The sequence below is a fragment of the Cherax quadricarinatus genome, chromosome 57 (assembly GCF_038502225.1).
Source record: "Cherax quadricarinatus isolate ZL_2023a chromosome 57, ASM3850222v1, whole genome shotgun sequence".
Lineage (NCBI taxonomy): Eukaryota > Metazoa > Arthropoda > Malacostraca > Decapoda > Parastacidae > Cherax > Cherax quadricarinatus.
The window spans coordinates 6,387,388-6,410,152 of record NC_091348.1 but is presented as its reverse complement, the minus strand read 5'-3'; the positions used below and the strand labels follow the sequence as shown (position 1 = coordinate 6,410,152).

At 38.4% G+C, this 22,765-nt stretch overlaps 1 protein-coding gene across 1 annotated transcript in view; it reads right to left on the bottom strand.

Annotated features, from left to right (window-relative positions):
- The window catches only part of LOC128693472 (juvenile hormone esterase-like), a 119,271-nt gene that overhangs the window by 45,893 nt on the left and 50,613 nt on the right, over positions 1-22,765 (bottom strand). Inside the window, exons 3-4 of the mRNA XM_070097318.1 lie at positions 6,105-6,257; positions 3,224-3,374 (exon numbers count right to left, since the gene is read on the bottom strand). Of these exons, the coding sequence (XP_069953419.1) occupies positions 3,224-3,374; positions 6,105-6,257 (304 nt within the window). The remainder of the gene's footprint in view (positions 1-3,223; positions 3,375-6,104; positions 6,258-22,765) is intronic.

The window sequence follows — 22,765 nt, the reverse complement described above, 5'->3', positions numbered from 1 at the left end:
GCTCGTGCTAATGGTACTTTGCACTTCTTTATAAATAGAGCATTCCATGAATCTGGTCCAGGTGCTGAATGGGTGGGCATGTTATCCATTTCTTTACCGAAATCTATGGGATTTGAACTAATGCCAGTTAGTTGATTTGCGCGGCCTTCTGCGGCCTTGCTGTCCTTTAGTGAGTTGCTGAACACCGACTCATACTGTTCTTTCAGGATTTCACTCATTTCCTGTTCGTCATCAGTATACAAATCTCCTCTCAATAATGGTTCAATTCTACAGTCAGTTCTTAGCTTGGATTTTGCATAGGAATAGAAATATTGGGAGTTTCTTGCAATATCCCTTTGTACTTCTTCTGTCGGATATGACATCCTAAGTTTTTGCTCTAATTCAGTGATCTCTCGGCTAAGGTTATCTTTCCTCTATTGCGACATATTTGTGTTTTTAAGCAATTCGGTAACCCGTCTTCTGTATCATCTCCTACGCTCTTTCTCTATATCTGACCTTCTTCTGGGCTTCCTCAATGGTACGTGTTTAATACAGATCTTGTATGCTTCTATACTCAGCTTCTACAGGCACTGGTGAGGATTTAGGGTGCTTGATACAAAATATGATATCCATAAAGTATAGACATCTTCAGAGAATACTAGAAGGTCAACGTACTAATCCCCCTCTAGCATCTAACCTGTTTCTGGTTTTGTAACAGTTTGTCAGAGTGTTCTGGTCCAGTTATCCTTAAGATATATTTTAATATTACAACTGGGAGAACACAAACCAACGAAATAATATTTAAGATCTTTAATAACAAAGGTATCTAGGTGGACAATATCAAAGTAAATAAGTTTGATAGAATTTAGGACATAAAGTCCTATACTTCTCTTGTAATGCAATGTTAAATTGTACATATAGTAGTATAGTGCTGAGAGCACTTTTCGTAACAACATGACCATCAGGTACGTAGCTATGACGAGTTACACTCATATGTTAAATATAAGAAAGTACAAGTGTGTGTGTGAGAATGTGTGTATGTGTTGAAAGTGTTCGTTATGTCACAGTAAAATTATACTCGACCTAGACTTAAACAGTGACTGACTACAAGTCCACAGATAATCTATCTTCTCGACCATCAAGGCAATCAAAACAGCTTGCATGAACAATATGACGAACCATTGCCAAACAACAATAATGTACAAAGCAGCAGCACAGCGTCAGAAACAAGGAGACAAAATAACGACCCTAACTGGGGACCATCAGTAAATCCTCCATTAAAGGTATAAAATTCTCTTAATACTTAATCTAAGTTCTGCATAACCAAATCCCCGACTACGACAGTGTGTAGATGCCACAAAGTAGGTCAGAAACTTAGCTTGAGACCAGAGTTGAACAAAGTATTTCCACACGACACACAACCTCTGCAAAACGTCAATAATCACTAAGTCTGAACAATGCTCTGTGAACAGAGCTACACAGAGTTACAAGAAGTATACTTTGGCTCTCCAACGAAATTATACTATAATAAACCAGTCTAAATCACGAGGAAACAGCCAGAGAGACGAGAGACAAGAGAGATGCTTCTAGGACAAGAAGCAGATCTAGGGATAAGAGTGAGGTAGGGAGGAGTCTCCATACCTACTGGGTGTGAGTCGGACCTGACTAGCTTGTGCTACTAGATCGGCTTCAGTGCTCCTCCCTTAAGTGACGTGTCTGACCTCACTAGGTCAAGGCATTAGCTTAACCCGGTGGGAAAACTGGACCTGCCTCGCATAGGCCAGTAGGGCTGTTGCAGTGTTCCTTCCTTCTTATGTTCTTATGTGATCACGGCGCCGGCAGGTAAACAAGACAGTTTGTGAGAGCAGACAGCCAGTCATAACTCTCCAACAGCGAGCACAGTGAAGTGTAAATGTTACATCCTACCTACATCCATTAGATAATGTAATAAGTCAAATAATAATACAGAGCAAGATATTTTCATTTTAGCTATTAATGAAAATATCGGCAATATAAAATTATATAAAAGATAATATGTACCTATAATATACATTATATACATTGAGTCCCATTCAGGGGATGGAATAGCGCTCATGTCTGATTCCCAGGATATGTTTGATAGCTCTTAGTTTTCTTTTTCCCAGTCAGTTCCATGGGTGTTTAAATTAAACTTACTGAACATTCCTTCTCTTTCATTAGTGCTGCAGTTCCATAACCCTGAGTTTATATTCGTTTGTACTTTTATGACGATGTGGTCAGAGTAATATATTGTCTTCATAACTGTTATGTCTCTGATTAGTTCCTCGTTGTTTATGAATATCAAATCCAGGGTATTTTCATTTCTAGTTGGATCAGTTATCTGTTGGTTTAATGAGTACTTTTCATAAAGCCTCATTAGTTCCCTGGTATGTACCTGTTGAGCCAGGGTGCTTCCCGGAGATATTTCTGGTATAACATTGCAATACATTACATTACGCCATCTTCCACTGTACATTAGAGAGATTAAAATCTCCAAGGAGTAAAATATTTGGTGTGGGATTTTCTAGCTTATCCAAACAGTTATCTTCCTCAATTGATTTGTGAATTCCTTAGCAGTTGCTGATGGTGGTTTATATACTAGGATAATTACCAAATTCCTTTTTTCAACTTTAATGCCTAGCATTTCTACGGTATCATTCGTAGAATTCAGCAATTCCGTGCAATAGAAAGTATCTTTTACAAAGAATCCTACTCCTCCATGTGACCTATTAATTCTATCACATCTATATATGCTATAGTTTTCTATCTTTGTCTCCATCCAAAACATCCCTTGTGTGTTTCTGTAAATGAGAGGAGCCCACTAACATAACTAACTTTCCTAGCACCCCTGGATGTCACTGTAGCACCACCACCAGCAGGTCCCTCCTAACATCCTCATATGGTACTGCAGCACCGCCAGCAGATTTCTCCTAGCACCCCCAGGTAGCACTGTAGCACCACCAAAAGGTCTCTCCTAATACCCCCAGATGGCACTATAGCACCACAAAAGGTCTCTCATAGCACCCCCAGATGGTACTGTAGCACCACCAGCAGGTCTCTCCCAACATACTCAGATGGTACTGCAGCACCACCAACAGGAGGCCTCATTTAGTCTCCCAGATGGTGCTGCAACACCGCCAGCAGGTTTCGCCTAGAACCCCAGGTGGTATTACAACAGCACCACCACCTAGAGCCCTTAGCACTACCAACAACAAGAATCCCTCACCTAACACTCCCAAGCGGTACTGTATCACCACCAGTACCATGTCGTGGTTGAGCAGGGCATTGGGACCGAACTCGCTGGCGCTCCCGCAGAAGAAGGCGCCGCCGTGGATGAAGACCATCACAGGCAAGTCCCTCCTGCTGCTGCCAGGCTCCTGCAACACCACTCTTTCTTGCAACGCAAAACAAACAGGCCAAACAAGAATATTTTTTTATATTCTTAAGGCTGAGTTAAAAAAAAAATATAGCATAGTTTAAGGTAGTGTAAACAGGGTTAATAGAACGCTTTAAGGTGTGGTATGTGTATGTGTACTCACCTAATTGTGGTTGCAGGGTTCGATTCATAGCTTCTGGCCCCGCCTCTTCACTGGTCGCTACTAGGTCCTCTCTCTCCCTGTTCCATGAGCTTTATCAAACCTCGTCTTAAAACTATGCACGGTTCCTGCCTCCACTACGTTAGTTGCCAGACTATTGCACTTCCTGACAACTCTGTGACTGAAAAAATACTTTCTAACATCCCTTTGACTCATCCGAGTCTTCAACTTCCAATTGTGACCCCTTGTTTCTGTGTCCCATATCTGGAATATCCTGTCTCTGTCCACCTTATCTATTCCTCGCAATATTTTGTACGTCATTTTCATGTCTCCCCTAACCCTCCTGTCCTCCAGTCATCAGGCCGATTTCCCTTTAATCTTTCTTCATAGGACATTTCCCTTAGCTCCGGGACTAGTCTTGTTGCAAACCTTTGCACTTTCTCAAATTTCTTGACGTACTTGACCAGGTGTGGGTTCCGAGCTGGTGCTGCATACTTCAGTATGGGCCTGACATACACAGTGTACAGGGTCCTGAACGGTTCCTTATTGAGATGTCGGAATGCTATTCTTTGGTTTGCTAGGTGCCCATATTCTGCAGCAGTTATTTGGTTGATGTGCGCCTCAAGAGATGTGCTTAGTGTTATACTCACCCCAAGATTCTTTTCCTTGAGTGAGGTTTGTAGTCTCTGGCCCCCTAGACTGTACTCCGTCTGCAGTCTTCTTTCAACCTCCCCAATCTTCATGACTTTGCACTTAGAGAGGCTGAACTCCAGGAGCCAGTTTCTGAACCAGGCCTGCAGCCTGTCCAGATCCCTTTGTAGTCCTGCTTGGTCCTCCTCCGACTGAATTTTCATTAACTTCAAATCATCTGCAAACAGGGACACTTCTGAGTCTATTCCTTCCGTCATGTCGTTCACATATACCAGAAGCAGCACCGGTCCTAGGACTTACCCCTGTGGAACCTCACTCATCACAGGCGCCCACTCTGACACCTCGTCACGTACCATGACTCTCTGATGCCTTCCCGTCATGTGTTTCCTGATCCATTACGGTGCCCTCCCTGTTATACCTGTCTGGTCCTCCAGCTTTTGCACTCATCTGTGTGGAACTGTGTCAAAACCCTTCTTACAGTCCAAGAAAATGCAGTCTACCCACCCCTCTCTCTCTCTCTCTCTCTCTCTCTCTCTTGTCTTACTGCTGTCACCCTGTCATAGAACTCCAGCAGGTTTGTGATACAGGATTTCTCTTCCCTGAAACCGTGTTTGTCATATATAAGCTTGTTCTTTTCTAGGTGTTCCACGACTCTCCTTCTGATAATCTTCTCCATGACTTTGAATACTATACATGTCAGTGACACTGGTCTGTAGTTTAAGCCTGCATGTCTATCCTTTTTTAAAAATTGGGACTACATTTGCTGCCTTTTATACCTCAAGTAGTCGCCTTGCTTCGATAGATATGTTGAGGATTGTTGTTACTGATACACAGTGCGCCTCTGCTCCCTCTCTCAGGACCCAAGGAGAGATGTTATCCTGCCCCATCGCTTTTGAGATATCTAGTTCGCTTAGCAGCATCTTCACCTCTTGCTCGCTTGTATGTATCGTGTATCTCACCTATCCGTCATTCTGGAGTCCCTTCTGTCTCCACTGTTAATACTTTTTTGAATCTCATGTTGACCTCCTCACATACTTCAAGGTAGTTCCTTGTAAACTCCCCTCCTTCCTTCATCAGCCTGATTACCTCGTCTTTGACTTTCTTCTTCCATATGTTACTGTGTAACAGCTTCGGGTCAGACTTGGCTTTCACTGTTTTATCATTTTCATATTGTCATTGGGCCTCCCTCCATACCTTTGAATATTCATTTCTTGCTCTTCGACTACTTTCCTTGTTCTCCTTGGTTCTTTGCCTTCTATACTTATTCCATTCTTTAGCTCACTTGGTTTTAGCCTCTCTGCACCTTTGGGTGAACCAAGGGCTCGTCCTGGTCTTCTCATTATATCTGTTGCCTTTGGGTACAAACCTCGCTTCCGCTTCTTTGCATATTGTTGTCACGTATTCCATCATCTCATTTACTGTTTTCCCTGCCAGTTCTCTGTCCCACTGGATCTCGTGCAGGAAATTTCTCATGTCTGTGTAGTCCCCTCTCTTGTAGTTTGGCTTCATTCTTCCTGCCCTTCTTGCCTCCCTCTCCACTTATACCTCTTCTATGTACTAAAAGCTTAGAACCACGTGATCACTAGCTCCGACTGGCCTTTCATATATGATGTCCTCAATATCTGCACCGCTCAAGGTGAATACTAGGTCTAGCCTTGCTGGTTTATCCTCTACCCTCTCTCTCTGGTAGCGACAGTGTCCCTAACGTGTTGATGCAGGAGGTTTTCCAGTACCACCTCCAACATCTTAGCCCTTCACGTTGCTAGGCCCCCATGGGGCTCCAGGTTTTCCCAATCGAATTCTTTGTGATCGAAGTCACCCACAACCAGTAGCTTTGCCCTGCCCGCCTCCCCTGAGAACCTTGAACGTGGCGTACTTGGTATACTTGCACCAAGGTCATGACGGTAGAAGTGAACTCACCGAGGGAGTAAACACATTGAGATAGAGACAATCCTCGGAGCCGTGCAGTTCTTTCGTTGCTGTTAACATGGTCATAAAGTCCGGTTGTAAGCAGTGTGGGGGTGCAGACGAGCCATCCCGAACACCGTCCCACCTGAGACTGGCCACGGGTGCCTGCAGAGAGAAGTTACTTTATCTCATAGCACAAAGGTATAGAAAGGCATAGTACATTAAAATCTTAGATGGGATGTTCAATATTCAACGAGGTGGATCAGTAAGCTAGCGGATGGCCTCTGTTATGTCATCAAGAGCTCCTACGTAAAAAAAATATCTGAAAAATAAATTCTCAATACTTTATTACCATCATTACTACAGTGGTAGTAATGGTTCAGTCACCAGTAAACACGACACATACGTGTTGAGGCTGAACAAAATCACTGAAACATCTTACAAAATGACAAAAATATTATAAGCAACCAAGAATTGAAATTCAAAGAATAATATAAATCCAATGAATATCTTTTCTTGCGCACACTATTATTCATCACATCATGAGAGAGTTAAATGTTCTATGTTCTCCTCCAAGTTCTTGAAAACTCTGAGTATTTGTAGCCCAGAGTTCATAGATGAATGATTAATAAAGATATGTGAAACAATATGTAGCATAAAATAACCGAAATATTCTAATAAAAATATCTTTAAAAATTGATAGAATTACAATTTACAACCCAAGAAATTTCAAGGAACCATAATGTGTGTGTATATATATATATATATATATATATATATATATATATATATATATATATATATATATATATATATATATATATATATATATATATATATATTTACACAGGGTTTGACGAGGTTAGGTTAAGATCCCTAGCTTTATTGACAAGCTATTTACAGGTTAAGGATTCCTAACTTTATTGACAAACTAAGAGTTGTTACCTACATCAGCTCATTTGAAAGCATTTTTATTGTTATGAGACATACAAGTAGGGAGCAGGATGAAGTTGGAGCCATCTGTGGGCCAGCATTTTCATCTAAACACCTGACTTTATCTCGTTGACATCATAATGTGTTCCAGACTCGAGTTATCCTGGTGATAAATGATCTCAGATGAAGTGATGTTCTGGAGAAGGGTACAGCCAGAGTGAAGTTGCTGCTTTCTGCCTGTCTTGTGGTAGAGAAGCTTGCTTCACGCTGTCCTCGAAATGGATCCGAGTGTGATACTTTGACAATATTGGCCTTGTACATAACAGTAAGGCCACGCACATCTGTGGAAAGGGGTTCGTGGAGATGTGATGGTTGGAGTTAAACACAGTCGTTGGATGTTAACACACACATTAACAAAGTGTGAGAGGGAGGAGTCCAGCCTGCCTGTTACTGCTTGGTAGGACTACGGGGAACTGAGAGGACGAGCCCGCAGTACTCACCACTGCATCACATGACGTCACACATGCTAGTCACTGAGCTTATGAAAGGGAGCCTAAATATATGCATGGATGATACGATCTACAATATACTACACAAGTATAAGTATGGGGAATTCAGTAGCTATACTGACAGCTCAGTCATGTTACGTATGTCGTCTCGACATACAATACTATGCTATAGGCTGAACAGGCAGGTGGGTCTGGGCTGATTCTATCCAATAGCAAAGACTTATGTAACTTAGAACTAATGGATGGTATTGTAATGGATGTTACCGTAATGGGTGTTAACGTAATGGGTGTTAACGTAATGGGTGTTAAGGTAATGGGTGTTAACATAAAGCATTACGAATTATAAGAACAAATCATGATATAATAAGGATGGAATTAATCGATCGATCTGTATTCATGCACTCTACGGATTCTGAGGAAGAATATATATATTTACAAAGTTGAAAGTAATTAACAGCAAAGGCAGATCTGGCACACACAGATCATTACTGCTAAATTCTATATATTCGGAGGGAACGTGAACACAAAAAAAATTCTGAAAAACTGATCAGCTAATACCAAACACACAGTTAACAACTTCATTCATCTTGAACATCTAATTATACAGGCTATGTACATTTAAATCCAACTCTGCGAGGGTAAGATTTACATATGCAGAATGGTTATCATCTTTGGATGGATCGAATTCTTCTGCAATGGCTAACACATGCCTTGACTGAGGGAGCTCTGAACAAGTATCTACAAAAGATACAGCTACATTCACTAGTGACTGTGAAATTACTAACTGGTATACTCTTCTGCTTGGAGTACCCAACTCGGCTGTTCGATAAAGTAATTCTTGGCTCATTACAAGTCACTAATGGGTGCTGGTGGCTTCACAGTCAGAATAAGATCTTCCTGGAGCAGGAATCGAATCACACCAGACCACAAGGGATCGGTTCTTTCTTACTGGAGGAATGAACAAACTCGGTGGAGTGGATGACTCTCCCCAGTACAAAAAAAGTAAAGCTATAACAAGCAATATGAGCAAGGGAGAACAGATCTACTATCTCTCACTGCAAGCACAGGGGAAAAGAAATGAACACAGTCAACAATACTGATATTCAATCTGAGTCGCACACAGTGACACGAGGTATCAACTATAAAGAGACTACACTTACAAACGTTAGCAACATGTGAAAGTTACTCGAGAAACAACTATGTACATTACAAGGATTACTGTCAACTAGAATGGGATCACCATCTGGAACACTAGGAACAACAACAGACACTCTAGTGAGTACACTAGCTGCAACAGAGACGTCTTTCTGCAACGGCTTGCGACATCAGCAAGAGATGACATTACTAGTTTCAAGTAATCGTTTTCCGACAAGGCATCCCCTGTGGAGAAACTACTACTTGAACTAGTAGTCACTGCAGGGATAGGCTGTGCACTCAAGGCAATCTGAGTGTCCTCGGACAGTTGAGGCAACGGAACACTATCCTACAAGTCTGAAGGTGTAGTTGGAACACAGATGGGAGTGACAGAGTTACTAGTGCCTGACCGCTCGGCTACGTTAATAAGTAATTCACGGACCTATAGGGACTTAATCTGAACTTCACATTTTGTAGCACTTTAACAAATCTCAGATACAAGCTGTGAGAACAAACACATTGCTCAAGGGCTAGGTACTGTCTTATAGTCAGTAAGGGAATATTGGTACTGTGGACTGATTCATATTGACTTTGATTGGCATGATACACTAAGTGAGCAAGCAAAAGTGACTGGGACATCTTCTCAGGGAACTTACTTAAGGACACAAAGGCAAGAAAAATAGAGAGAATAACACAATAAGCTTAAATGGGAAGAAAATGATTAACTATTCTGCATAAGTAAAGAAAAAATAACAAGTCACACTGCAAGCAAGGAAACTCCAGGTAAAAATAATATACTCAACTGGATAAGCAACACTTTGATAATCAAGAAAAATTGTACTTTACTCAAGTCAAATTTACTCAAATTTACTTTAAATTGAATTAATGGCACAGTGAGTTGTCTTTACTCTCAATTCAATAAAGAAATTCAACATTAAATGATAAATCAAGCAAAAATGCTAAAATATAATCAATAAATCTTGTGCAAAATTAAAATAAACTGGGAAAGCAATTCACTAAAAAGGAAATAAAATGACACACAAAGAATAAAATATTATGCACAGAACAAGAAATATAAAACTGAAATCACAGAATATTGCACTGAAATAAACTGTAGCAATATTGCAAATAACAATTACTAATCAAAAGTACTGCACAACACTACACTACATAAAAAATTTCTGAAAAAAAAATTTAACGGCAGCACATTATTTACACAAGAATCAGTGCAAATGAGTCAATACTGCAATAATAATAAAAAAAAATTGCACACACAAGAAAATGTAGTTTACAAAAACAATAAAAACTTTATCAAGGAATGAACTGATTGAACACTTTAACTCTTAATTGCAGCTTAAGCAAACAGTGAACAAGCAAAAGAATGATTTACTTTTAAAAAGTTAAAAATTTGCACTAAGAGTGAATTTGTTCAATGAAATATGAAAAAAAATAAAGGGCAAAAAAAATAAAAAACAGAGAAAGGTTAACACTCACAATAAGGCAGGAACACAACACATCAATATATGCACAATACTATGAGAATTTTCTTGCAATGAAGCTTGGGGTGACAAAAATTGGAAAATAATTGTCTTACCTGGAGTTTACCTGGAGAGAGTTCTGGGGGTCAATGCCCCTGCGGCCCGGTCTGTGACCAGGCCTCCTGCTTATTTGCATTACTTCCGAGGGGTTGACCCGGGTTTGCAAATTAAGCCAAACAAAATAATGGCACTTTTGTCTGTGGAGATAAGACAAATTAGACACTGGCTAAATGAAAATAATTAACACAAGAATGTTCAACACAAAAAAAAAATGGCAAATGAAAGAATAAAAGAAAATCAGCAAGGACACAAATGCTGGGAGAAAAAAAAATAATAACTGAGACAACACTGAATTGTGATGCAGAATGTAAGATAACAAGTTACTGAATTACTTCACTGCATAAATTACTAGGCAAGGAACACAATACTGTGAACACAAGATAATTTATGAAGTGTAAATACAAGTTTATACTGCTTATATATTGCACACAACTGGGAAAACTGAAAAGTACTTACTTCACGTATATAAAAAAAAATGAACACAACACAACAGGGCTGACTCCCCCCCAGACTGGCTTGGTGGCTTGGCTTAATTTGCAAAGCCGGGTCAACCCCTCGGAAGTAATGCAAATAAGCAAATAAAACACTAAGACACAAGGATTGACCAGGAAGTAGTAAGCAAACAGGTTGGTGGACGCTTAACTGGGATGTGAAGCGTCGGCAGGCCTAAGCGGGAAATGGCGGCCGGCTCAGTAGAAATTTATCTCCAGAAATCGCTGTAATCCTCAGAATTACAGGCCCTCCGCTGGCACCATTTGTGGAAAGGGGTTCATGGAGACGTGATGGTTGGAGTTAAACACAGTCATTGGATGTTAACACATATATTAGCAGAGTGTGAGAGGGAGGAGTCCAGCCTGCCTGTTGCTGCTTGGTAAGACTACGGGGAACTGAGAGGACAAGCGCGCAGCACTCACCATGGCATCACGTGACGTCACACATGCTAGTCACTGAGCCTACTGAAAGGGAGCCTAAATATATGCATAGATGATACGATCTACAATATACTACACAAGTATAAGCATGGGGAATTCAGTAGCTATACTGACACATCCTTCCTGTGTTGAAGGCTCTGCTGAAATGACAGATCTATCTAGGATTGGTCCAGGCTAGAGATGAGACGTCTTTCTCTGTTCTCTACTCTGTCAAGCAGTCGCAGATGAGAGGAGGAGGCAGGCAAACCAAGAAAGTGGAGCATACTCAAGGTGTTAGCATACTTGTGCCTCGTACAGAATCTTGCAACCCCTACTGTCAAGCAGATGTGAGATACGGCAAGGGCTGTAAGCTTCCTGGCTGCCTTGTTTGCAAAGATTTACAATGTGGTTCTTCATGGTCAGTTTGCAGTCAAATTTCACCCCAAGGATATCAACTTCTTCCCCAGTTGCCAACACCCTCCCATTCATCCTTACTATTGCACTGACATTACCATCATGGTGCCTAGATCGCAGTCAGCAGGATTCGAAGCTACTATTGGGAGCGGTCAAGATTCCCAGGCAGCGCTCTAGTCCACTCGGCCACACAAATGCCACATAGACTGGGCAGCCTGGTTCACAAGCCATGTTTCTTTCCCAGCCTGGGCACTTCAGTAAGCCTCAAGCATGGATTCAAGCTATTTCAATCTCCTCCTGTATATTCTGACCTCTCAAGCGATTTTTTATATCAATGCACCATGCAGAAACAAGAGGGTATATACAAAGAAAGATTGCAGTCAGCAGGATTCGAAACTACTACTCCCTAGTAGTAGTTTTGAATCCTGCTGACTGCGATCTTTCTTTGTATATACCCGCTTGTTTCTGCGTGGTGCACTGATATATATATATATATATATATATATATATATATATATATATATATATATATATATATATATATATATATATATATATATATATATATATATATGTCGTGTCGAATAGGCAGAACTTGCGATCTTGGCTTAAATAGCAACGCTCATCTTGCCATGTAAGACAAGTGAAAATTTGTGTATGCAATAATTTCGCCAAAATCATTCTGAACCTAACGAAAAAATTATATTTCACTATGTTTGTTTAGTATTAAATTATTGTAAACAAATCCAAAATATATTTAGTTGGGTTATGCTAAAATAAATTGTTCTTCTTATAATGAGGTTAGGTAAGTTTTCTAAGATTCTCTTGGAGCAAAATTAAAAATTTTTACATTAACATTAATGAAAAAAATATATCTTTAAACGTATAAGAGAAAATTTTAGAAAGGACTTAATTTTAAATGAGTTCTTGCTAAATGACCAGTTTTACATATTTGGCACGACATATATATATATATAAATATATATATATATATATATATGTATATATATATATATATATATATATATATATATATATATATATATATATATATAATATATATATATATATATATATATATATATATATATATATATATATATATATATATATATATATATATATATATATATATATATATATATATATATATATATATATATATATAATATATATATATATATATATATATATATATATATATATATATATATATATATATATATATATATATATATAATATATATATATATATATATAATATATATATATATATATATATATATATATATATATATATATATATATATATATATATATATATATAAGTAGTCGATTTTTCCACTGGGGGAGGAACTTCCGGTTGGGCCTTTCCCTGGGCGAGGAACTTCCGGTTTGGGCCTTCCACAGAGCGAGGAACTTCCGGTTGGGCCTTCCACTGAGCGAGGTATCCGGTCTAGGACCAGCAGCTGGAGGGTCACCTTTTCACACCTAGGTGTTACTTCCGGTTTTGACCTTGACCTCGCCCTCGAGACTACCTCACCCTTGACCCCCCCAACCAGTACCCCCGCCCCACGACCCCCCCGCCGCGCCCCCCGCCCCGCGCGCCCGCGCGCCCGCGCGCCCGCCCGCGCGCCCGCCCGCCCGCCCGCCCGCGCGCCCCGCCCCGCCCGCGCGCCCGCCCGCGCCCTTCGCGAGCCCCGCCCGCGCCTTCTGCTGCGCCTTCTGCAGCGTCGTCCGGATCGCCCCCGCGCCTCGAATTTTTTTCCGATTTTTTTCGAATTTTTTTTGAATTTCATTTTCTTATGCTCTCCATCTCCTCGGATCAAGGTTTTTGGATTCCCCCCTATGGGGTTTTTCGAAATTCTCCATCTCCTCAGATCAAATTTTTTGGGTACCCCTCCTTTCACCCCCATCCCCAAACAATTTCTCGAAATCAAATTCTCCATCTCCTTGGATCAAGTTTTTTTTGGGTACCCCTCCTTTCACCCCAAATTTTCTCGACAATACCATGACTCCATCTCCTCGGATCAAGTTTTTTGGATCCCCCCCTATGGGGTTTTCGAAATTCTCCATCTCCTTGGATCAAATTTTTGGATTACCCCTCCCACTTTCACCCCCATCCCAAAATTTCTCGATATTACAAGTTTTTGCATTCCCCCCTATGGGGGTTTTCGAAATTCTCCATCTCCTCAGATCAAATTTTTAAGGTTCCCCCTCCCACTTTCACCCCCCCCAATCCCAAAAATTTCTCGATAATACAAGTTTTTGGATTCCCCCCCCCCTATGGGGGTTTTGAATTTCTTATGATCACCTTGGATCAAATTTTTGGATTACCCCTCCCACTTTCACCCACCCCCCAACCTCAAATTTTTCTCGATAATACCAAGTTTTTGGATTCCCTCCTATGGGGTTTTCGAAATTCTCCATCTCCTTGGATCAAGGTTTTTTGGATTGCCCCTCCTTCCACCCCCCATCCCCAAAAAATTTCTCAATATTACCAAGTTTTTGCATTCCCCCCTCTGGGGTTTTTTTCGAAATTCTCCATCTCCTCGGATCAAATTTTTGAGGTTCCCCCTCTCACTTTCACCCCCATCCCAAAATTTCTCAATATTACCAAGTTTTTGGATTCCCCCCTATGGGGGTTTCGAAATTCTCCATCTCCTCGGATCAAGTTTTTTGGATTCCCCCCTATGGGGGTTTTCGAAATTCTTATGATCTCCTCGGATCCCCCCTCCCACTTTCACCCCCACCCCAAAATTTCTCGATATTACCAAGTTTTTGGATTCCCCCCTATGGGGGTTTCGAAAGTCTCCATCTCCTCGGATCAAGTTTTTTGGATTCCCCCCTATGGGGTTTTCGAAATTCCTCGGATCAAGTTTTTGGAATCCCCCCTCTGGGTATAAGCATTCAAATGAACTCCTCCTATGGGGGCATGCTTACTACAGGTCTAATGAAGGGTGTTTACTCGGCGGTCAGTGACGTCACGTGTTGACCCAGCACACAGGTTGAATCTTGTATACCCTTTTAATTAATAAGGGGACATAGCAGTGACGTCACGCGCACACAGGCTGAATCTTTGTCGATCCTTTTAGTTCATTCAAGTTAATAAGGGGATATAGTACCTACATCATAGGGAAAACATTTTCATCATCAGAAAGACACATTTTTTTCGTTAATACCCACAATTTCTTTACAACACAAGTCTAGACATTTTTTAACTATTTCATCTCAGGTCACTCCCCACGAAGTAACCTCCCAAACCCTCACACTCCAACCATCACCTCACAATTTTCACTCATAACCCCAATTTTTCTCGTTTTAACCCTTTTAGTTCATTAAAGTTAATAAGGGGACACATGCATCAGAAAGTCACCACATCGCTTACATCCACTTTTCGTTAAATTCACTACTCACAATTTTACATATTACGAAGTTAAATACGCACTTTTACTTTGAACATCTTCAAAACACTCATAAATCATTTGAATACTCACAAAAACATCATTCGAACACCCCCAAAATCACCTCTGAATACTCCCAGAACACCTTCATAAGTACTCTTGCACATCATTTGAACACCTTCATAAGTACTCTCTTAATCATTTGTACACCTTCAAAAAACACCTTTGAATACTCACATAAACACCCTTGAACACCTTCAAAACACCTTTGAATAACCTCAAAACACCTTTGAACACCTTCAAAACACCCTTGATCACCTTCAAAACACCCTTGAACACTCTCAAAAACAACATTTGAACACACTCAAAACACCTTTGAACATTTCCAAAACACTATTTGAGTACTCCCAAATAAGATTTGACATCTCTAATTTATCTGCACCTACACATTTTCATTAAATTACAACTCATCCCCTCAGTCTCCAGACTAGGCATTTTCTCGTTTTTACCCTCTTTTGTTCAAGTACAGGGACACAATACACTGGAAAAAAGTCACAAAAACTAACTCAAACACTTTGGATTTTGAATACCCTAAAGTATCAATATAATCAGATACTCATAAACACACTGAACACCTTCAAAACACTCGGAATATGATAATATCCTATAAGGATAGATAAATATATAGGAGAAAAGATACTGAAACCAAGATTCACAAAAAAAAAAACCTATGACACCCAACACAACGCACACACACCCCACCCCAACAACCACCAATTTTTCTGTTTAACCCTTAGTTCTAAAGTTATATATACCATCAGAAAAAGTCCCAACAACAACCCAATATAACATCTTTTCGGTATCTCTAGTTCGACAACAACACCCACATCCCACAACATTCCCACGAATTATTCAAACATATTTGAGTATCCACTCTACCTATGAATACACTTATGAATTCAATAACCTTTTCAACACCTTTCAATACTTGGAATACCTTCAAAACATTCTTGAATACTTTTCAAAAATACTTTGAATATTCAACATGAAATACTTCTAAAAACAATCTTGAGTACTTACAAATTACTTTATCATCACCGCAATTCAATCAAAAATACCTTCAACAACATTTGAATACCTTGAACACTTTCAAAAAAATTTGAACACACTTCCAAAATACCTTGAATACCTTTTGAACATTTTCAAACAAACTGAAGGATTTCCAAAAAATTACTTAGTACTTCTTAATAGCATACGATTAAAATACCCTGAATTACAATATCATATTACTAAAAACATTATATAAGACAACATTTCTTACCTCATTCAATTGCACCTTTAATCTCACAGCTTTTTTCATTTATACTAGATAAAGAACAAGAATACTTATTCAGGCTTTTATTCTGCTCTTTCAGAAAAGACAATTACTATCAGAAAGCCCAAATCCATTATAAAACTGGTGTTGACAATCACTTTGGTCATACATTATAGTACTTATGAATTAAAATACTATTGGAGTATTTCCAATAAACATTGGATACATAAAAACGCGATTCAAATATTTTTTCAACACTTTCTTAATATTCAAGTTGGTTCATTTTGAATACTAAAAAATTGAATATTTTCTCTCAACATTTGATCTTCTTAAAAATACATTGAGATCCTATTACAATTACTACGTTACAATTAAAATACTGACTTTACTTCCTGAAATTACTATAATCTTTCAAACAAAATGAATACTAAAATACTTGAAACATTTCAAATACTTTCATAAATGAATTACTTAAATACTTGAATACCAAATACTTTTAAATACCTTTCAAAATACTTAACATGATTCTTCAATATTTGGAAATTATTAAAATGATTTTAAATTTCAAATGTCATGAAATACCTAAAGTTTTACATTTATATTCGGAAATAATAATAATTAACATACTAGAATTTACTTATATTAGCCCACAAAATACTTACACTTACAATCACAATATATTGGTGTTTTTTTTGTTTATATCAAGCCATAAACACAATTATTGTTTTTTTTATAATTTTTTTTATTAGATATTATTATATTGTAAAGTCACAATCATATATATCAGTCTTTTTTATACCATTATTCATTATTACATCTCATCAACACAAGACATATACCCATATATCTTATTAATAATCCCATCCAATCTTGTTCTAATTCTACCCCTTATATTATTATCATTTGGCCCTTATCTATAATTTATTAACTACTTTTCTTTTATCTTATATTCTAATATAATTTAATTCCTAATAATTTAATTCCACCCTTGTCCTACCTAATTTATTTATAATTTAATTTAATTTCTAATTAATATTAATTAACCCTATTTACCTAATTCTATCCTATTTAATACTTAATTTGTTCTTATAATAATTTTGGTTCTAAGAATGGTTACTATTTTTTTAGTTATATACCTATATAATATAACATTAATATAGAACCAGTGATGACCTATTTTTTGGATATTTAATTAGTTTTGAAATATATCGAACATTATTTTTCTTGTTGGTAAAACACATCAGGCAGAAAATTACGATCGAATAGATTGACCTCAGCCTGGATTATTAAGGGTCACTAACACATGGATGCCACCACACTCCAAGGTAAACATAACATCTGCAGTCACCTGACAGACAGGGCTATAATACATAAGGTAGATATTTTTTTTCAGAAATTGAAAATTCCCAATATTCTTATATACTTAGTTCTCATTTGGCCGAATTCCCTGGTTTTTATCACTATTTCTATTCCTAATTCCAATATACCTATTACACTTTTATTCATTTAATTATCTTCTAGTTTCTATTTCCTAATTCATTAACATGAATAATTTGGTCTTAATTTCCTCATTTATTAGAATAAAATTGGGTCTATATTCTAATTGTTCTTTTCTTTTCTAATTTTCTTGCCCTTTTACTAATATACTTAGGGTTAATGGCCCGCATTCTTGTTCTCCCCAATGTTCTCCCCATACATTGGATTGCCTGAATACTGACGTTTAACATTGAACATACATTATCATATAATATCCATACTATTGATACATAAACACATTATATATAATAAGAGATAATATCAACCATTCCTTATAGCCCTCAACATTTAATTCTCATATATGATGAACACATCATGCAAATATATATACCGGAAAATATACTATATACACATATATTATAACACACCATAATACTATAAATATTACTAAAATATATACATATAATATTAAATATATTACAATATATACGATATATATACTAACAACATGTATACTCAGTGACACATTTCATTACTTGGTGGTTGGTATATTCTTTCTCAATTTGTACCTAATACTAAGATTATATCTTAATGACATATATCCCATAAAAGATCAAATACATAATATATTATTATACATGATTATACTTACATACGGCACATCATAATCATACTATACTAAGATATATATTATGTATCGTATTATATGATTATGATATATCATACATTATACACAATATTAATATTGGCTCATAACATACACATATCACAAAAATATAACAACCACTATATACTAATAAAACATGAGACATAAATAAATATCACTCCAATCAGACATACACAATACCTTCCTTTCCTTATTCCCATATCTCTTGAGCCGTTTAACCTGACGGATCCACCACGATGCAGGAGCCAGAGTGGTATAGGTGGTGTGGAGGTGGTGATGGTTCTCTGGTCCCCTAGTCGTGATGGAACCGTCGGGGAAAACAGTCAGGAGATATACGGAATGGAATAAGGAACAGTTTTAGGGGTGATGTGTATGTCTAGGTTGGAGGTAATGTCTTAGATGGGTGTATGTCTCATGTCTTAAATTTCCAAATTGAAAATGGAATATGTGGGGTGTTTGTGTATTATTTTTTGTGATAGTGATAGTTATATGCTCATGTTATGTTATAGATGTTGAAGTATGGTATTGTATGTCTTATTTTAGAATGTTTAAAAAAAGTTTTCAGTCATAGTAGTAGATGCATGATTCAGATTTTAAGATCTTGGTTGATTAGTGTTGGTGGATGACGGAAAATGAATGGAATTCTGATCGGATTTTGTGAAAATTATAAAAATGTGCTTGATCTTGGTGTTGGGGACTGAAAATCTGGTAATCGTCTTGGATATAGTGTTTCAGATAATGTAGGGGTACAAAAGGTTGGAAGGGGGTTAGGTGTGATAAGACTCAACCACCTCAACAACTGGAGTTCACCTGAGGTGAGCCTGTCGGTCCTGTGAGTGAGACATCGTGTGGTTGGTGCGGTGAGGCGCTAGATATTGTCAAATATGATTTTTTTTTGTGTGTGTGTGTGGTGTATATAAAAATGATTGTTTTCTGTATATTAGTGGATTTTGGAGGTATGAACATGGGTGATTGTAGTTGGTGATTGTCTTATTATTTGTGTGTATAAGATATGTTTTCAGTTGATGGTGATAGTACTTAAGTGTTTAAGTATTAGGGTTTGTGTTCATGCTTTTTTTTATGCGCCAATGGGGAGGGAGTTCTGGTTATAGGATTTAGGGATTTCATGGATGTTGATGGGTGATGTTAAACTAGTTTCTGATTTGACGGATTGGTAGTATTCCAGGTGACGGAGTAATCAGTAGGCTGTATATTCGGAGGTTGTGGTGTTTTTTTTGAAGGTGTCAAATGATGCAGAGCATTTTAAAGAAGATCAGTGGTCTAGGAGTTGGTCCAGTTAGTCAGTGTTTAGGGTTAGGTTAGGATAGGGGTTAGGGTTAGGGATAAGCTTAGGCCTTAGGTTAGCTTAGGAATTAAGTTAGCTGGTTTGGTTTAGTTAAGCTTAGATAGGTTGGAAGGAAGGGGGGACAGGTTAGGATAGGCTAGGTTAGGTTAGGTTAGGTCTAGCAAGGCTTGGGTTAAGGAAGCTGCTTAGGTAGTATCCGAGGTGTTTGATGGAGTTAAGGTTAGGTTAGGATTAGGTTGGCCAGGGGTTAGACAGAGGTGTGATGGAGAGGGCAAGAAGGAAGGTTAGGTTAGGATAGAGGTGATTGATGGAGAGGTTAGGTCTGTTAGGTGAGGCCTTAGGTTAGGTTAGGAATTAGGTTAGGAAGGGTTAGGTTAGATAGAATTGGTCTGGAGATGATTTTCTACCTGGATGTTACCTGCCATACATGGCGCCTGTCTGTCCTGGAGTTGACGCAGGTGTTATGTTCTACCTTGGGTGTGAATGCATTACACCATGTGTTGGGGTGACCCACAATGAGTCTCTCAGAGCGAGGATAGTGTTTCAACAAATCGAGTAAATATACCATTGAGTGTTTACCAACAAGAAAAAATAATGTTCGATTTACGATAAAAGTTTAAACTAATTTGGATTCCCACGGAGTCGTTCAAAGTAATTCTGGAGTACTTAATATGAAGTGTTCAAATATATTTTAGGGCTAGGTTAGGATAGGTTCTTGGCAGGTTAAAAGAAAAGGTTAAGAAGGAGGTTAGGTTGTGTTAGGTTGTGTTAGGCTAGGTGGGCCAAGGGTTAGGCCCAGGAGGCCTAGGTAGGCGAAGGAAGGGTTCCAGTTAGGCTAGGCTAGGCCAGGGTTGTTAAAAAGGCCAGTTTAGGCAGGTCTTTAGGTAGGCTTAGGTTGGGTTAGGTTAGGTTAGGCCAGGTTAGGTTAGGTTAGGATGTTGGGTTAAGGTAGGTTAGGTTAGGCCAGGTTAGGATGCTTAGGTTAGGTTAGGTTAGGTTAGGCTTAGTTAGGGTTAGAGAGGTTAGGCTAGGAGGTGGTTGGTGTGTGTCTGTGTGTGTGGGGGATGTGGGATGATGTGGGATGGGTGGGTTGTTGTTTGTGCCAGAGATACCGAAAAGACCGTTATAGGGTTGTTTTGTGACTTTTTCTGATGTAGTGGCCCCTTTATTAACTTTAATGAACTAAAAGGGTTAAACGAGAAAAAATGGGGGTGGGTGTTGTGACTCATTGAAATTAGATAAAACGAGAAAAAAATTGTGGGTGTTGGGGTTGGTTGGGTGGGTGGGTGGGTGGGTGTTGATCTTAGTTTATGGTGATTTTGGGTGTTTGAGGTTTCTAGTGGAAGTTTTAGTATTCAGTGGTGTATTTGGGAGTACTCAAATGGTGTTTTTAAGTGTTTCTAGTGTTGTTTGGAAATGTTCAAAGGTGTTCAAAGGTGTTTTGAGGTGTTCAAATGTTGTTTTTTTTGAAGGTGATCAGGGTGTTCATGGTTTTTAAGGTGTCATGGTGTTTGAGGTTATCTAAAGGTGTTTTGAGTGTTCAAAGATTATGAGATGTTTTGAATGTGTTCAAAGGTGTTTTGATGTCAAAGGTGTTTAAGGGTGTTGAAGGTGTTTGAGGTGTTCATGTTTGAAGGTGTTGAAGGGTGTTTTGATTGAATCAGCGGTGTTAGTAGGTAATCAGTGGTTACTGGGAGTATCCCAAATGGTGTTTTGGAAGTGTTTCAGTGTTGATTGGAATGTTCAAAGGGTGTTTTGAAAAGGTTCAAGAGTGTTTAAGGTGTTCAAGGGTGTGAAGGTGTTGAAGGGTGTTTGATTGAATTCAGCGGTGTTTTATAGTAATGTGGTGTAATTGGGGAGTACTCAAATAGTGTTTTGGAAATGTTCTATGGGGTGGGATGTGGGTGTTAGGGGTGGGTTGTTGTAAACCAGAGATATGAAAAAATGTTATAAGTGGGTTGTTGTTGGGACTTTTCTGATGTAGTGTTCCCCTTATTAACTTTAATGAACTAAAAGGGTAAAATGAGAAAAAAAGGGGGGTGGTGGGACTTTCTGATGAAATTAGATAAACGAGAAAAAAATGGGTGGGTTGTGGAGGTGTTGGGGATGTGGGTGTTGATCTTAGTTTATGGTGATTTTGGTGGTGTTTGAGGTATTCAGTGGTGTTTTAGGTATTCAGGTGGTATTTGGGAGTACCTATGGTGTTTTTTAGTGTTTCAGTGTTGTCTGGATGTCCAAAGGTGTCCAGGTTGTGTAGTGTGTTCCAAATGTTGTTTTTTTGAAGGTGTTCAAAGGTGTTCAAGGTGTTTTGAGGTGTTCAAATGTTGTTTTTTTTGAAGGTGTTCAAAGGTGTCAAAGGTGTTTTGAAGGTGCTAAGGGTGTTTTGATTGAATCAGCGGTGTTTTAGTAGTATTCTAGTGGTATTGGGAGTACTATTGTGTTTTTTTTTGGAAGTGTTTCAGTGTGATTGGAAATGTTCAAAGGTGTTTTTGAAGGTTCAAAGGTGTTTGAATATGTTCAGGTGTTTTAGGTGTGAAGGGTGTTTTGATGAATTCAGGGTGTTTTAGTAGTATTCAGTGGTGTAATGGGGAGTACCTAAATTGTGTTTTTTTGGAAGTGTTTCAGTGTTGATTGGAAATGTTCAAAGGTGTTTGAAAGGTTCAAGAGTGTTTAAGGTGTTCTTATGTTTGGGAAGGTTGTGGGAAGGGTTTTTGATTGAATCAGTGGTGTTTTAGTAGTAATCATGGTGTAATTGGGAGTACTCAAATAGTGTTTTGAAATGTTCTGGGTGGTTGAGATGGGGTGTTTACTAAAGATACCAAAAAGATGTTATAAGAAGGGTTGTTGTTGGGACTTTTTCCGATGTAGTGTGCCCCTTTATTTAACTTTAATGAACTAAAAAGGGTAAAAATTAGAAAAATTGGGGTGTTGGGGGGTGTGTGTGTGGTGGTAGGTGTCATAGAGTTTTTTTTTTTTTTTTTTGTGAAAATCTTGGTACAGTGATGA